Raw genomic sequence first — 18,118 nt, forward strand, 5'->3', positions numbered from 1 at the left:
TAAAACGAGACATTGAGAACTTTGAAAAAGCACTGGTAGTTTACTTACAAGACGATTTATACAGACAGTATCTTCACGAAGTTTAGCGTTTGCAGCCATCTTGAATTTAGTCACGATAAGTCGAGCGACGAGTAAGAATGAACAGGTATGATAAGGGATCAGATTCCAAAAATAATTCAGTGGAAATGCATGGATTCCAGTTTCTTCCAGTAGCAGCAACTGGAATCCATGCATTTCCACGGACACATTATGCTGTTACTGACTGCTGACAATTGTACTCTGTAGGCAGTGTTGTAGAAGTTCATACAAGAGCTAGATGGACGTTGGAGTAGGCCTATTTTGTAAGAGGTAGTGTGGATCATAAAAGGGCCTCCCCCGGCCATTTTTTTTCAATTCTGGCTGTTAAATAGACTACACAATTTTAGCGCAGTTTGGGAGGAACAGAAACAGAGCAGGGCCCGTCTTGGTAGCTTCTTTCTGACTCCCGTGACGTGAACACTGGCTACCTGCAACTGCATAATGTTATCACTTCACTGACACTATGGAGACATATTTCACGCCAACAATGGAGATGAAAACTAGCTTTCGGTTAACGGAGATGCAGATCATCTGCCTAATTAATTTCTTTGCGCAACAGGCCACATTCTAAGTTCATTTCAGCGAGATGAGTGAAATAAATGTTTTTTTAAGCTGCCATCGCCATAGGCTACCATTTGTTATGATATTCATCTGTTAGAAATATAACAAGTTGCTATTTCCTTTTTTTCGTGCAGTGGATTAGGCTATCAAATCGCTCCGATATCCGATAATATTCGATTCGATCCGATAATAGCCTGCTGCAAATTAACAGACAGAAGCACGGCAGAGCACGCCCCAAATTAAAACGAATGAACGGAACCTCGCTTCTCGCGTCAGTCAGGAAAAATACTGTTCACCAAGTCACGATGATCAGCTATCCAGCAGCTGTGTGTGATGTTTAGCCTAGGTAATGTCATGTCATTTATGAGAACTAATATTGCCTGGCAATACTACATTGACATGGCGGTGGCCATGTCTCCAGGCATTTTGGTGTTAAAGTTAACGTAAGTTTGCTTTGCATGTGAACATGACGTGACTTGCAATGCATGACACGAAGCAGTAGCCTAACATTCCCTTGCACTAAAATTAGCATTCCACATAATTTAGATATTAAAACCATATAGCAAATTATAGCCTAATGACATACTACAATTATAACCTTATGATATATTACAAAAAAAAGTCAAGTCCTCGACGAGTCATCGCGAGTGCGAATGCACGAGTCCGAGTGCAAGTTCGAGTCATTCAGTGCTCAAGTCCAAGTCAAGTCACGAGTCTCTAAATTTAGCTAATGACTCGGACTCGAGTACTACAACACTGGTTTATACTGTATATGCACATATGTATATGTAATGTTTATTAGTCCAAGTGTGTGTGTGTGTGTGTGTTCAGTCTGTTTGTTCACCCTGTAGGCAGCAAGACAGTTAAATTGACCTGCAGTGTCTTGGGAGGTCTGAAAGTCAGAATCAAGTTGAAGGTGGTAATGAGCTCTGACACGGATCAGTAAACCATTTAAACCATTTTAAACCATTTTGCTTTGCTCCAGTTCAGAAAAGAAAGTGTGTAATATTTTTTTTTGTGTGTGTGTCTGCTATAACGTGAATGAGAGATGCTATTACAGTAAGAGTTTTTGTGTTGGTCAGGACTTGTTCCCCATAAGTTTATGTGTACTGTAACATAAGAAATGAATAAAAAAAGAAGGATTTAAGGATTTAAGTATGTAAAAATGTAATTAGAGTGTCATTAGATTGTTATTGTGTGTAGTGTATTTGTGATGGCAAACTTTTTTATTGTTTCCTTTTACATGTAAACTGTATGAATGAATACTCCAATAGATATTTGGAATGCCCTCTACGTGTGGAAATTGCAAATGTGAGTAGTGTAAATGAGAGTATTTCTATGGTATAAATGCAGAGCTCTGTAATCATGTACAGCCTGGGCTACCCTGCCCTCCCCACCCAGGGGAGTCTCTGCTATTTCTGGAGGGGGGGGGCAGCGCCCGCCCAAACAGCAGTCTGTAATTTAGCCTCAATGAAAGAGCAGAACTCTCTCTCTCTCACACACACACACACGCACACACACACACAAACACACACACACACACACACAATCACACATACACACACAGAGAGAGCTGCTTCCTCAATCTCCCTCTCTCTCTCTCTCTCTCTCTCTCTCACACACACACACACACACACACATACACACTGAGCTGCTTCCCCCAACCTCTTCTCTTCAAAATAACTTCCACATGGCAGCCAGGCAAGAACAACTTCCCTCTCAACAAACACACACGGCTGAGCCTTTACTGCTTCTGCTCAGTCCGAGAGTTCCATCGTGCCTTTACTGCTTCTGCTCAGTCCGAGAGCTTCCATCATGCCTTTACAGTTTCTGCTCAGGCCGAGAGTTCCATCGTGCATCCAGTCCTGTGTGGCCCATGAGTCATGCTGCACGGTCTGCTGCTGTTCCAGTCAGACCTGTAATGGCAGCAGTGCTGATCAGGCCCCATTAAACCAGCAGAGTTCCACCACAGGGAGACACACTATGGGAAAGCACTGATGAGTAACTTGAGAAGTATGAGAAAGATCAATGACAAAGCACTGATCAGTTATTCTATGAGAAAGTAATGATCAATCATTCTACGAGAAAGCATCAATCTCTCTTGTTCCTTCTTTATTGACTTCCTGTCTGTGTGTGCAGGAGCAGAGCACTGGAGACAAGGTGCTGTAGCTGTTTACTATCAGGAGGTCATACCAGAGCTGTGGAGTTTGCTGCTGTGTGTGAAGCGGGGAAATGATCAGTGGTGCTGGCTAACACATGTTCAGTCATATTTACACCTCCTGTTCTATGTGTCTGCCATATCATATTGTCTGATTGATTGATTTGATATGTGATAATCAGACACAGCAATCAATGTTTGTCAGTGATGGAGACAGACTGTAAAACCAAGATCACCAATATCTTAAAAGCCATTAAATTAAAAGGAAGGTAAACTATATTATGTCACAATGACAGTCTAGAATAGGAGTTTTTTTAGGGACAGAGTTTTTTGGAGTATTTTAGAGAGACAGTGTGGAGTAATAGTGGACTATGTAAGAGAGTGTGGAGTTAAAGTGGAGTATTTTAGACAGTGTGGGGTTAATAGTGGAATATTTTAAAGAGACTGGAGTTATAGTGGAGTATTTTAGACAGTGTGGGGTTATAGTGGAGTATTTTAGAGAGACTGTGTGGGGTTATAGTGGAGTATTTTAGAGAGACAGTGTGGAGTTAAGTATTTTAGAGAGACTGTGGAGTTATAGTGGAGTATTTTAGACAGTGTGGAGTTATAGTGGAGTATTTTAGAGAGACAGTATGGAATGGGAGTTGTGTTGAATCACCAGCTTTAACCCTCCCCAGATAAATATGACTGGCCCTACCCTAACCATACTGTTACGAGATATGGCATCCATGCCTCATTTGTGTGGTGTATGTAACAGCGTATCATATATGCAATATAGAGCACCCTCTAGCCTCATTTGTGTGGTGTATGTAACAGCGTATCATATATGCAATATAGAGCACCCTCTAGCCTCATTTGTGTGGTGTATGTAACAGTGTATCATATATGCAATATAGAGCACCCTCTAGCCTCATTTGTGTGGTGTATGTAACAGCGTATCATATATGCAATATAGAGCACCCTCTATGCAGGTGTTTCTGAAATGGTGTGGTGGTTTCATGCCATGGAGGGAAATAATGCAAAGGTGAAGTGACCTCTATTTAACCTCTATTTAAAAGCTGTCAAATAAGCAGCAGTATAATTGAGGGAAATCATATGGGAGATAAAGTTTCCATATCATATTGCCTGGAGGTTTGGACTTCTTAGGATAATTGGACAGTGTTTATACCGATTGTTGCCTGATTATAAAAGTATATTCTCAAAATAGTGAACTAGGCATTGGAATGGTTATAGGACTTTTTCCAGGTTGAATGGTGGCCTCAGGCCTCAGAGTCAGAAAGTCTCGCGGGAGTATCAGATCTCACAATGTAACGAATTGCTTTACAGCACTAAACACATATTTGACAAGCACTGGCTGGAACAAGGTAGCAATGGAGTTTCATCATGGCAGAGCCAGCGAAAAAAAGCAGACAGTGAGTAAACCGTCAGAGAAACAGGGAGAGACGAAACGGCAGACTGACCGAGTGAGGAGTGTTTTAAAATATCTACTCTGAAGCTGTAGGAGGAGCTCTATGGAGAAAATGGCGAGCCAAAAGATAGAAAATAGCGAAGAAATTGGCAAAACTGCATAGAGTCCCTTTAATCAACTCTTACACTTTGAAATTAGCCTGGCTAGCGCCACCACTTCTCAATGAGATGTGGTCTGGGAACCAAACGTTAATTTTCTCGTATTTGAAAAAAATGCCCAGATCCGTTTATTGGGTGCCACGGATGTCTATCAAATGCGTCTGTGCATAGCTCATCATCGTCTTGCTTTCCCCCTTGTTCTGTGATTGGTCCCCTATCTCAGGGGAACATTTGCTCCATGGTCTCCAGGCTGCCTTAGCAGCGTGAATCAAATCGCGCGCAAGGCAGCATGGGAACACCCAGGCTACTTTGAAATAGTAGTGTAGAAGAATGACATTAAAGGAGAATTCCGGTGTGATATTGACCTAAAGTGTATTGAAGCATGATACCGAGTGTGAACGTATGTCTCATAGCCCATCTCGGCTTGTCCCCTGCACTCCAAAATCTGGCGCTAGTTAGCCGATGCTACCAACAGCTTTTTCAATAGTGGTGCTTCGGCATCGGGCTAGCCATGCAAATAAATCACTGTTTTACACCCATTTACGAGGCTCAATGTATCTCCACACTTCATTGGTAGACTTCCGAGGGCCCTGACATTTAAAACGAGACATTGAGAACTTTGAAAAAGCACTGGTAGTTTACTTACAAGACGATTTATACAGACAGTATCTTCACGAAGTTTAGCGTTTGCAGCCATCTTGAATTTAGTCACGATAAGTCGAGCGACGAGTAAGAATGAACAGGTATGATAAGGGATCAGATTCCAAAACTAATTCAGTGGAAATGCATGGATTCCAGTTGTTGCTACTGGAAGAAACTGGAATCCATGCATTTCCACTGAATTATTTTTGGAATCTGATCCCTTATCATACCTGTTCATTCTTACTCGTTGCTCGACTTATCGTGACTAAATTCAAGATGGCTGCAAACGCTAAACTTCGTGAAGATACTGTCTGTATAAATAGTCTTGTAAGTAAACTACCAGTGCTTTTTCAAAGTTCTCAATGTCTCGTTTTAAATGTCAGGGCCCTCGGAAGTCTACCAATGAAGTGTGGAGATACATTGAGCCTCGTAAATGGGTGTAAAACAGTGATTTATTTGCATGGCTAGCCCGATGCCGAAGCACCACTATTGAAAAAGCTGTTGGTAGCATCGGCTAACTAGCGCCAGATTTTGGAGTGCAGGGGACAAGCCGAGATGGGCTATGAGACATACGTTCACACTCGGTATCATGTTTCAATACACTTTAGGTCAATATCACACTGGAATTCTCCTTTACGTAAATTGAGAATTTATCCTTCACAATTTCTCCGGTGCCAAACAAACATCCTGTGTATGCCTTCTCTCCAAAGTCCACTGCCAAAGCTCCAGTAGGCCTCTCAAGGCACATTCCAGACCAAACCAAGTAGAAGGAAAAGCCAAGTTTTGCAAGCAGAGATCACAGAGGTTATCACTGAAGTGAATTGAGTTTGGGTTGACTGACATATAAGTATGCTGCGATAGGTCTGCACTCTGAGCGCCCTTTTAGTTCATTCATTTATTTTGTCATTTTGTTTGTTTGGTGAACATGATTATGTGAGATATGAAAGAAAGTGTCTTCTATGAATGACTTGGTTTCAGGTCAGGCTCCCATGCACTCATGTACGTTTAGTACAAAACTAAGAAACAGGGAATCTGTCGCAGTTTCATTTCAGTACAGCTAAACTGTTTTGTTTGGAATTAGTTTCATTGGTCTGGCATGCACAAAGGTTGACATTTGGCATTCCGTTTTAAAAATACACTTGTGTGTTTGAAGGGTAAACTTACAGGCCTGGCCAGAGAACATAATGACACAGAGGGCCTCTTTTAAAGGCAGAGTTGGAGTCGGCCTCCCATCTTCAGCTGTAAGAACGCAGCTCCTTACTGGCCTCCCTCAGCTGTAAGAACATTACTCCTCACTGCCCACCCCCCCCACCCCCCCTTCTGTAATGCTCCTCATTGGCACCTCCTCATCTGCACTGCTCCTCACTGCACCTCACTAGCCTCCCTCCCACCTCAGCTGTAAGAACACTGCTCCTCACTGCTCCTTACTGGAACTAACTCCCCCCCCATCTCGGCTGTACTCATCTCAGCTGTAAGAACACTGCTCCTTACTGCACCCACCCCCCATCTCAGCTGTAGGAACACTGCTCATCACTGTCTCAGTGTGGCTGCTGTCTCATATGCTGATGTGAGCTCCAGTCTCTCCACTGGTCTCAGATATGCTCTGTTTGATTGACAGCATGAGTTGAGTTATGTTATGTTTGTGTGTAAATACTGTAGCTTGTCTACATACTGTGTGGTGTCTATTAGTGATTTCTGTGCTTATGTGGTGTGTCGAACATGAGGCAGGGGCATTGGGTGGTTGGAGCACCCTCTAGTGGTAGTCTTACTGTCATTCTGTGCGGAGTCCTGGCACTGAAATTCTGTCTCTTACATCAGTACATCATTCCAGCGAATCAACATGTGGCTTCAGGGACGTAGTTTCCTGAATCTAAACATATCTATGGCAATATGAGATTAGAAGGGCATTCCAAATAAAACATTTTAGCCATCAATATCCCTTTGCAGTGGGTAAGGAGCAGAGAATACAGCCTTGCGATTGCAACACAACCATGTGCAACTCAGTGAGGTTTCTAGGCCTTAGGACTACACATACTCAATAAAAAATAAATTTGAAATATATTTTCACAATATATTTTGAAGTATATGTAAATATTCAAAATTGGCCCAAAAATATATTTTTTACACTTAAAATATATTTCTAATTTGTTTTTCTGTAGGCTATGGGTATGGTCAAAAGTAAATGTCAAAAGTAAAAAATGTCATATTTTATGTCAAAAGTAAAATGGTCAAATGGCTGTTGATAGAAAATACTATAATTATCACCGCACATGTATTTTCAGAATAATTGCATAAGTAGCCTACTATTAATATGGCTAAATATTATTAGTCAGTTATTATATTATATTTTTAGTTAGTAGTATTAAATGCCATCATCAGTATCACTTATGATATTTTCTATTATATGTTTTATTACTGTAAACATTATCTGTGTCTGTCTTTTCAATCTCAATCTGGTCGAATAGATCAGTTCGTTTTAGCTAAATTACCAACATTCAATTATAGGATTTTGTTATATGTTGTTTTATGTTGTTGTATTTTAATATTATCACCAGATAATGTACAAAATAGAACATTGCTGCCAAACAGGCACATGTGACATTTTTTCTACAATTAAAAATGTAAGAAAAACATTTTCCTCAATAAATAATTTTTGTTCGTTAAGTATATTGTCACCCATGGCTGTGTAAGATTTTATTTAAAAAAAAAAAATCAAATCAGTATGTCTTTTTTTATCTTTTAAGGCATCATACGTGAAATAATTGCGTAAAACAAAGCCAAGACTCATGGGGGCAATTGCTCTGTCACTAGCTTAGCCACTTTTTATAGTTTAACATGGTTTTAATCCCATACCTGACCAAGCTCTCCAATACAGCCTGATACAATACAAACATAATCCTAAAAGTATTATCCAGGTGAATTCCCTGGTACTTGTATGAGCAGACCTGACTAATGTGTGTGTCATATATGACCACTGTGGTCCCCTAGGTCCACCATCTCCTTAGTCTTCGAGATGTTTATGATGAGATGGTTAGCGTCGCACCACTGCACAAAGTTTCCTATTTCTGAGACATAGGCTGATGTACATGTGTCTTGATGCAGTAGGCTATGGATAGCTGTGTCAATTGAAAATGTAAAAACATAGTTCCCAGGGTGACTGTTTGAGCATCCATTTGTATACAGGACTGGTGAGCTAACACACCCCTGTGGAGCACCTGTGCTGACTGTTCTCGCTTCCGAGATGGTATGGTTGACTCTGACACACTGACTACGGTTGGTAAGAAAGGGTTCACATTTATCTGCTTTGAAACTTTGAAAAAGCATATGAGGCTAGAGTGTGTTGAAGGCTGAGCTAAAATCAGCAAATAAAATATGTGCGTAGGCTTGGGGAACCTCTACAGCATGACCAATAACACAAGCTCTCATCATCAGTAGTGTGAAACATTGATCAAATGTGCAGTTGATATGTGAATACAACACAACTGCAATCAGATATTGTACAAAACATCAACATATTGGACCAGGACACAAGATTCTGGCTAATTTGCACTGCAAAAATGTAGTGACTATTGTTTTTTCAGTGTTTGAAACTTACCTAGCGTTTTCTCAGTAAGATCATTTTGACATAATTTAATATGAGGGTAATATATTCATATGAGGGTAATATATCTGTGTAATGTCGTCTGGCTCATCTGTGAGGAACAGAACATGACAATAGAATCATGTGTAACACTTTTATCGACCTTTGCCAGAATAAAAGGAAAGCAAAAAGGAGAAGTGAAACACTGACATCACACCGAGAGAAGGAACAGAGTGAGACCAACCCCCCCCCCCTCCCCCCACCCAGGCTCTAAACGTGGCCAGACTGCACACAGTTCCTCTGCCTCTAAAGATCCTCTCGGTGACTAAAAGTGGGATTTTATGTGTGGGGTTTTATGAAATCTCCCCACCTGTTAGGGTCTCCCCGACAGCCTCCTCATAAAGGGCCGTTTGTAACCCAGTCCCCAGCAGATCGGTCTGTCACTTGGTCCTCAGCCGAGCCAAAACATCCCATCACTACCTGCTGCCTAGCTGCTCAGCTGCTCAGCCGTCCTCCTGCTGCGTGCACTCTAGTAACATGGCCGTGTCTCGCCTCCTGCTGCTCACCACTCTGGTGCTGCTGGGTGCCATCATGATCACAGAAGGTAAGAGGGTCAAGGGGGGTAAGAAGAACACTAGAGGAGAGATGGGGGGGGGGGCAGGAGTATGTGAGGAGTGATTCATGTGACAGAGACAGTGAATGATAGAGGAAATCATTGGGAAAAGAGGCAGAACTGCAGTATTCAAAAAGGTCAGTGTCAGCCAGAGAGTGAGTGAGTATGTGTGCATATTTGTGTATGTGTGTGAGTGAGTATGTACAGTATGCATATTTGTGTATGTGTGCATATTTGTACATGTGTCTGAGTGAGTATGTGTGCATATTTGTGTATGTGTGAGAGAGCATGTGTGCGTACTTGAGTACTGTATATGTGAGCGGGTCTGAGTGAGTATGTAAACATGGTGTATATGGGAATATGTGTGTGAATGTATGTGTCTGACTGTGCTGTTGATGTTTTGAGACCCTAACACCTGCATTGTCTGCATTGTAGGACTGCGTATGGCCAGTGGCCCCAAGATGTGCTGCTTCAAGTTTGAAACTCGCCCACTGCCTCAGAAACGTGTGATAAGCTACAGCCGCATCAGCATGCAGTGCCCTAAACCTGGTGTGGTGTAAGTAGAGCTTCAGGAATCTCTCTCTACTCTGACTGACCACCTGTTCATATTTAAGATTTTTAAGTTAGTCATTAAGTTAGAAGAGTATCATCATATTAAACAGGCAATACAACGCAACAGTTTTAATTTATTAGCTGCAGATCATTCTGACTTCCCTACTGCTGTGTTCATCTAATAAAAGCACTTAGATTTAACAATATCCATTTCTGTCTGTAGAAAAACTATTGACAAATTATTTCACATACATTCAAATTATTATCAAATGTTTTTTCTTGGTTATTATAAATGACATGAACATAACTTTTGCAGTGGTCTATGAAATATATGGCAGATCATTGGTAGTTAAACATCCATTCAGTTAGAGAGTCAGTATACAGCTTGGTCATTATGTATGGTCTGCTTAAACATAGCTCGGTGTAATCCTCTCCACTGATCTCTCTGTCTATTAGACTTCAGACTCCAAGGCGTCAGGTGTGCGCGCAGCCCTCCGAGGCCTGGGTGCAGCAGATCATCAGTGGACTGGACGCCAAGAAACCTGGACAGCAGAGCCCGCTGTGAACATGAGGCACACACACAAACACACTTGTTTGAACATGAGGTCTACAGATACCAACTCATGTGAACACAAAGCCTACAGACACACACACTCATATACTAAACTACAGTGAACTATATGATTTTGAATGTAGAAAAATGTAAAGTTACACTATGCAAGACTTTCACCTTAATATAACCTTTATTATATACCAACTTGATGGTAAACAAACTTGTAATAGGCAAATCGTTCACCTAGCATAGCGATACAGCATAGACGTAGTGAGTCGCTACTGTGAAAACCAGCCATGCAACTTCAAGAATGGCGGCCTGACAAATCTTGCGAGAATCGTGAAACATAACCTTGTCAGTAGATAAAGCTTTTTGGAGATTTTGTCTGTTGCCTGTTGTTAATCCTTCATCTTCACAACAAAAGCATTTTCATTGTGTGCAAGGGGGATAAGTCACGAGAGTAAAATACAGCTGCAAGCGGCAAGCACCTGCGGTTCGTGACCCATGACATTTCGGAATCCAACAAAGCACTGACATGTGGTGTGTTTGACAAATGTACATATCTGATGCGCAGTGATGCCATTCTGACTGAATTGTGGGAGGAGAGAGATGCTCGTTTTCTAGCTATAGAGTCATTATTATTACATTTTGAATTTCCCCTTGGGGATCAATAAAGTATCTATCTATCTATCAATCTATATATCTATTGTTTTGATTTTGTGTCGGCTAAACATGAGAACATTAAAGGCACACTATGCAGGTTTTTTAGCTTAATATGCAAGTTTTTTAGCTTAATTTACCTTCATTTAACAGTTTCAGAGTCATTGAAATGGTTATATGACTTTTTTCGGGTTGAATGGTGGCCGTCTCGCTTCCCCCTAGCGCCTGTGAGCGGAAAAACCACCCTTGCAACTGTGGGCCGGCAGGCCGACGGTCTCAGTGTCAGGAAGTATAACGAGTGTAACGAATTGCTTTACTGCATTTAAATACACATACATGCCAGGCACCGGCTAGAAAAAGGTAGCGATGGAGTTTCTCAGACATTCGTCATGACAGAGCCAGCGAAAAAGAAGCAAAAACCGAGAAAACAGTAAGGAAATTGCCAATACTGCATAGTTTACCTTTAAGGTATGTAGTACACTCTGTGCTGGCGACAAAGTGCTGTCTAGCTAGACATCCCAAGTCTCCCGGAAGTTCTGGAAGTCTCCCTCATATTGATAGCGGCTCCCTGACGCCCGCAAATTAGATAAAGGGCTAGTCCACACGTACCAAAATGATCTTTTTTTCCTCCATCTTCCCTGGAACCGTATCAAGAATATTTGCGTCCAAACGGATCCATCTCAACACGACTCAACACGTTACTTCATATCCTAGGCCTATAGGTGGCATTGTTTCTCTTACAGAAATTGACCAAAGCTTGCGCGCTGTAGGCTATACAAACAGACAGAATAGGCTAGGACGAAAATGGCTAGTGCAAGGAAACCAGAATTGTTTGTGTGGACTGATAGTGAACTGCCAACTGTAGTCAACTGTAAAACTAATAAACTTCATTTTTACGGTTTGTGAAGGGTGCAGTCCCGTCCTTTATTTGGCTAACGCAGGTACAAATAATCTCCTTTACTTTCTTTGGTTGTAGGATAGTCCGCGATTCACATTAGTTTTGGCTATCACCGCAAATGCATAGGCTACTAAACGCTAGGTCTACCTAAGTTAGGCTATTCTGTCGCCAAATTTATAATATTGCTATAATACCTTCGTTAGTAACAGTCGATACTTTTGCCTGCATCAAATCGCGCATTCGCATTTAGTGCGCATCTACCATAGGCTTAACATGAGTTACGTGTCTTTGTATGCTCATATCTGACTTCACTAGACTATGAATGCATTTATTTATGTTGTAAGACATGTAAAATAAATTAATGACACCGGCACTACACACAAATTAATTTAAACTTACACCGCACTTCCCTAATAACTTCTGACTAGTTCTCTCGTGTCACAGACGATAGCTGGAAATGCATCAAGAAAACACACGAAACACTGTTCAGTCCACCAAGTCATGATAATGATCTTCTCATGAAGTCATGAGAATGAGTCATGATTGGCGCTGCGCAGCACCAGTTGTGATATTTATCCTACTGAATGTAATCGTAGGTAATGTCATGTATGAAAACTAGTATTGTTAGTGTCAAGTCCAGGGCAGTTGAGGTGTGGCGATGACATCATCAATTCACAGATATGCGGTTTCGCCGTCCAAACGAACTCACAAGGGCTATGGTTTCAGATTTTTCCACCCTGGGACCAGGTTTCAAAAAAGTGCGGTTTCGGGCACTGCGTTTACAGGATTCGTTTGGACGATTGGCCAAGACGAAGCAAAACCGGTGCGTTTAACCCAAAAAGCGTCTCCGTGTGGACGGGGCCAAAATCTCCCGGAATCTAGAGAGACCGAGCAAGAGTACACACGTGAGATCGAGACTTCAAATCACGTGTGCATCTGAGTGTAGCGTGCACACGACAGAGAGGGAGAGAGAGAGGGGTGGTGCGTGTGTGTCTGAAGCACATCCAAGACAGAGAGCATCTTCGCCTGTTTCGCTAAATCAACCAATCAGTTTTCAGTGTAGGTGGGCTTTTATCTCTTTTCTCCAGAACTAAATTAATCAGTTCAGTGTATCTAGGAACAGGAGCGTCATGGCAGAGTCAGTGCCCCCTAAAAAGTAACATTTAAGACCCATTTCATATCAGACTACACGAAAGTGTACCCTTGTCTCATAAGAGTAAAAAATAGTGACTTGCACACTGCACTGTTTGTAACAGGGACTTTAGCATTGCCCATGGCGGGTTAAATGATTGCAAAAGACTTGTTGAGGTGAGTTTAACAAGTGTCATTTCATTTGCATATTCAGGCCTATACTTGATGGCTAGTTGCCAAGGCTGCATGAAAAGCCCAAACTACCTAAATCTACATATTTTATTATCACAATTGCTATCTATAGGCCTTCCTTATTTGGTGTACTGACTAGACATTATTGAACAAACATATTCATCTGTATTTCAGTATCTAAGTAGCCTAAAGGGATACCTCCCTGAAATTACTTTTTTCAGGTTGGGATGTCTGCTATACATTGTTGACATTACTGTTAAAATGCACTTTCAATAAAGTGAGTATTGGCAAAACCAGTATTCATTTTTATGTTGAGGCAGAGGGGGTGTTGTCGTCAGCTGCTGAATGTAATTAATAAAGTAACTTGTAATCTAACTTAGTTACTTTTAAAATCAAGTAATCAGTAAAGTAACAAAGTTACTTTTTAAAGGAGTAATCAGTAATCAGATTACTTTTTCAAGGTAACTGTGGCAACACTGCTGATGCGTGTGCTATTTGTTTTTGCATGTTTTATACATGGTAAGCGATTGCTCACTTCCTGTTGGTTGTGGTGTATGGTGGCGCTATGCCAAATATGCATTTTGGGCATGTGAATATTATCATTACCATAATAATGAACAACCTGTGAGGTTTGAGCCATGTCAATTAATGCATGACAAATTTATCACATATTTCAACACAGCATAAATAACACATACTGTAACAGACCATGTATTTTTCAAAGCACTTCATAACTACTGATGTCAATGCCATCGGTCTAAAGTCATTATTTTCAGTTAGGCAGCTATTGGCACCAGGATTGAGTTTTCCAGAGGGTGGGGACAGTATGTAAGTCCACAGACTTCTGAAAAATGGGGCACCATTGCACAAATGCACATGCCTTCAACAAGAGCATCGCAGAGATGCCACCTGGGCCTGTGGCTTTGTCACTGCATGTGTGTTTGAAAATGGACTGAATCCACTGATGGTTAACTACAATTCTACACCCAGGGTCAGTAGAGATGTTATTTATTAAGTTGTCACCTTCCTCTGTAAAGTTGCTATTTTCAAACCTGGAGAAGAACACATTTAATTCCTTTGCTTGATCATTATCAGCATTTCATGCATTTCCTGGTTGTATTCATATTAGTAATGGCCTTTACAGAGTGTCACATCTTTCTGGAGTCCATTGACATAAAATTATTTTCTAGAATGTCCTTATGATGCCTTCTGGCATCTCTACGCAACTTATTGAGCTCCTTTTGCACTACCTTCACCCCGCCTTATCATTATTTATAAAAGCTATCTTTTTCTGTTGACAGTTCTTTACACTCTTTGTTATATATGGCTTGTTGTTGGGGTAAACTAAAATGTCCTTTTTGGAGACAGCACAGTCAACACATAACTGTATGTAGTCAGCTATTGTATGTATTAATTAATGAAAAGTTTATTGAACAGCAATCAACAAGAAGTGTTCAAAAGGATATACAAAACACAACAAAGCCCAAAGGCTCGTTTCCATTGTGGTCCTCAAGGAAGGGGAGTAACAAGACATGGACTAAAACATTAAGGACAAAGGGGTCAACTAATAATCAAAACAAACAAATACAAAAAACAATAAATACAAAAAACAAGAGCTAAGTTCCCATTAGCGACCACGTCCAACTCTAGGTTATGGAATTAGTCTCAATCTGTGCAAAGGAGGGATCCTTTTTAACCCTTAACCCTTACCCTAAAGGTGTAGGTTTTTGAACATTCTAACTTCCGCAACAATTGAAGGTTCTAATATTCTATGATAGATGGCTCTGGTTGAACCCTGGTCTCAGTGAACCCTTTAGAACGATTTCCCAACATTCCCGTCACACCGGTGTGACGGTATCCTTTAAGGGTTAAGTGTCTCTGTACTGTCTCTATCCCATATGGCCACTCTTTTGGTTTGTGGCTTGTTCCTTTTCAGAACACTCTTGTAGATGAGAATGAGCTGTACAGTGTTATGGTCAGAGTTTCACAGGGGGAGGTTGATTTGGCAATATAGGCATTTTTAATGTTTCCATATCATTTATCTAAAACTCTGTCATTATACAAACACATACACAATAATATAGTTGAAGTCATTGTTACAGTTGATGTACTTAGCAAAAGTGACTTAGACAGAATATTTTAAGATCTAGGACATTAACAATGATACAATGTAATTCATCAACACTAATAATATAATTGCACATTGTAGCACATTGTGAAAAGTACAGCCTGCCATAGATAGAGCTTTCAGACCTGTGAATGAGACACTTACCCACAGGGTGGCGCTACAGACCCATAATTTCTCAGCTGCTGAACCTTGTCAGTACACTCATTCACCACAGGAGGTGCGGTGGTCAACAGCATTCTGTTGGAGGAGACTGCTGTTATCCCATGAGCAAACTGAGAGTGGGCTTCCTGATTTATTTCCATAAGCAGGTTGCCTTGTTAATATTGGTGGGGCGGTCACTGCGCCTGATTTATGACACACACTCCTTGTGTTTGCACTCTGCTGTTATCACTGTCTCTCCCTGCTACTGTTTGACCACCCTATGATGGTTGACCAGCTAGACCAGCAAAACTCGTGATATGAATATGATATGAAGGCCTTCAGCTGGTTTACCCAGCTCACAATGGTAATTCAGTTGGTTTTGCTTGTCGTATCACCTCAAGTGGGTCATTTTAGCTGCTGTTGCTGGTCTTACATTGCTGGTTTAACATTGCCATGCCTGCCAGCTTATGTTGGTCATTCTTGCAAACCACCATGACCATCTCACACCAACAATGTCAAGCTTGGCAGTCTGGTCACCAGCATGACCATCTTATACCAGCTGTATCCTACATGACGGGCTGGTCACACCAGCATGACCAGCTTCCTCAGATGGTCACGCCAGAATGTCCACATGGTGGCCCAACCAGCTACACCACCAAAGACCAGCAAGAGCTGGAAAAAAAACAGCAAAGATCAGCTAAAACCAGCTACCAGCATAAGCTGGTTTGGTGTAGCTGGTTGGGCCACCAGGTGGACATGCTGGCGGGACCATCTGAGGAAGCTCAGCTAACTACTCACTTCAACTCCTAGCTTACAGCTATGCTCTAAAGCCAGTTTTGCCCACTGTAGCAATAGCCCCATGGAAATACACAAGGAGTCCTGCATGACTGAGCCAGAACCATTCCCTCAAAGATTGGAATTAAATGTTTCTGACTTGTCAAGTATTGTTCTTTTGTACGTTTTCTCTACTGGCACTTCAGCATATGTAGACACAAAGCATAACCCCCCAGACCCTCACTACTGTTGTGAAAAAATCCATATAATCCCTAAAAATATATATATTTTTTAGGGATTATAATTTTGCTGTCCAACAACCTGGGCCTCTCACAAATGAAGTTGTAATTAATTGGGTGCAGTTTTGAACTTCAGCATTAACTTATTCAGCCGACCAAAGTGATGCAAGTGCTCAGCATCAGTTCAGTTTGCTGTGGCAATGCGTGTGTTATATTTAGCTCGGAGGCTCAGCTTTGGTAAAAGGGAATTTCGTATGGAGATGGAGAGAATATGAGACTGCAAGCTCTTGTACAATGTACTATGTAACCCCAAAATACGGATGTATATTCAAGTTACCTGAAAGAAGCACATATAATTAGCACATCTACATAGTACAGCTAACGTAGTCCGACTTAATAAGCTCCTTGCTAGGTTTGACTGTAGATGTGGTAAGCATTAAAACTCATAATTCTTCTGATTCTTGAAAAACATGGAAAAACACCCTGATCAACAAGTGTGGGAACAGTAGAGAGTAGCCATTGCATTGGAACTTTTCCGATGTCTGCCAACTGTCTGGAAACAGCAGGGCTGGTGTGTATGTAAATTAGGGGTATTGCAAAAAGCTACAGACCAGAGCCTAATACGGTGCAGCCTGGAATACTTCGTCACACTGCCACTTCATTCTGACTTCGTCACACTGCCTCTTCGTTCTGACTTCGTCACACTACCTCTTCATTCTCGTCACACTGCCACTTCGTTCTGATTTACCCGTTTTACAACGACAGTTTCAAGTTGCAGATATGAAGGAGGTGACATTGGGATTTTGAGGTTCCCTGGTTTAGGTATGAAGAATATTGGTAGTTTTTAATATTGTTTCCTGTCTCAGCCAAAAGAGATAGCTGAGACAGGATGTTTATTGTAAGCAGACAGAATGTTGCCACCTACAACACCAAATGGTGTACTTTATTAATTGCTCCTCTCAATAGAGACATTAGGGTTAGGGTAAGGGTTAATTGTTCCCCCAATATAGACATTTACATTGGTTAGGAAATTAGAATTAAAATTTATTTTGATATGTAGTTGGTTTGACTATTGTGCACTGGCCAGTTGTTCTCGCCCCACTATTCCCATCTAAAAGTCAAATAAAATAAAATAAAATACAATAAAATAAAATAAAAGTTAAAAAGAAGAGATAAAAGAGAGGAGCTATAAAAAAGACACAGAGTGGTTTAAAAATGTAATTTAATTTTTCATTAAGACCATGTGGGTGTAATGTTTGAAGTTTTAAAATCCACAATCTCTCTGCTCTTTTCCTCTGTAAAATGGTCCAGCCTGGGTTCCCTTCAAGGCCACAGACCCTCAAATGTGCGATGTTGTGCGTCTGGAAGTGTGTGACGAGATAAGTGTTGAGTGTATTTTTGTGTATGTTGTGCAGATGTTGTTTGTTCCCCCATTAGATACATTTACATTGGTTAGGGTTAGGGTTAATTATTCCCCCAATAGAGACATTTACATTGAAAAAGAAATACAGACTCAGCCATGATGGGAGGATGCAGTTTGATCTGCATCTTGTGACATCAATTCTTAGCTCAGCTCTAGATATTTGGGGTACATTTGATCTGCATTGTCTTTGTACTTATACTCTGCACAATGACAATAGTTTAATAATCTA

At 41.1% G+C, this 18,118-nt stretch overlaps 1 protein-coding gene and 1 long non-coding RNA gene across 2 annotated transcripts; one reads left to right on the top strand and one right to left on the bottom strand.

Moving 5' to 3' along the window:
- Positions 1–286: 286 nt before the first annotated feature.
- On the bottom strand, positions 287–8,546 carry LOC121724619. Its single transcript, XR_006035245.1, has 3 exons — positions 8,535–8,546; positions 7,606–7,612; positions 287–370 (listed from the first exon to the last, which is right to left on the bottom strand). It is a non-coding gene; the product is annotated as an uncharacterized LOC121724619 (long non-coding RNA).
- A 365-nt stretch (positions 8,547–8,911) lies between these two features.
- On the top strand, positions 8,912–10,474 carry LOC121724111 (C-C motif chemokine 18-like). The gene is made up of 3 exons (XM_042110466.1): positions 8,912–9,189; positions 9,634–9,754; positions 10,207–10,474. Exons 1-3 carry the CDS (start codon positions 9,123–9,125, stop codon positions 10,313–10,315), a joined length of 297 nt encoding a protein of 98 aa, XP_041966400.1. The 5' UTR covers positions 8,912–9,122; the 3' UTR covers positions 10,316–10,474.
- Positions 10,475–18,118: the final 7,644 nt, after the last annotated feature.

The sequence above is a fragment of the Alosa sapidissima genome, chromosome 11 (assembly GCF_018492685.1).
Source record: "Alosa sapidissima isolate fAloSap1 chromosome 11, fAloSap1.pri, whole genome shotgun sequence".
Lineage (NCBI taxonomy): Eukaryota > Metazoa > Chordata > Actinopteri > Clupeiformes > Clupeidae > Alosa > Alosa sapidissima.

What these genes read in the sequence shown, in the direction of transcription:
- LOC121724111 (XM_042110466.1), top strand. Translation starts at nt 9,123, where the DNA reads ATGGCCGTGTCTCGCCTCCTGCTGCTCACCACTCTGGTGCTGCTGGGT. An exon ending in TGCCATCATGATCACAGAAG is followed by an intron (nt 9,190 to 9,633) that starts GTAAGAGGGTCA and finishes TCTGCATTGTAG; the next exon opens with GACTGCGTATGGCCAGTGGC. An exon ending in TGCCCTAAACCTGGTGTGGT is followed by an intron (nt 9,755 to 10,206) that starts GTAAGTAGAGCT and finishes TCTGTCTATTAG; the next exon opens with ACTTCAGACTCCAAGGCGTC.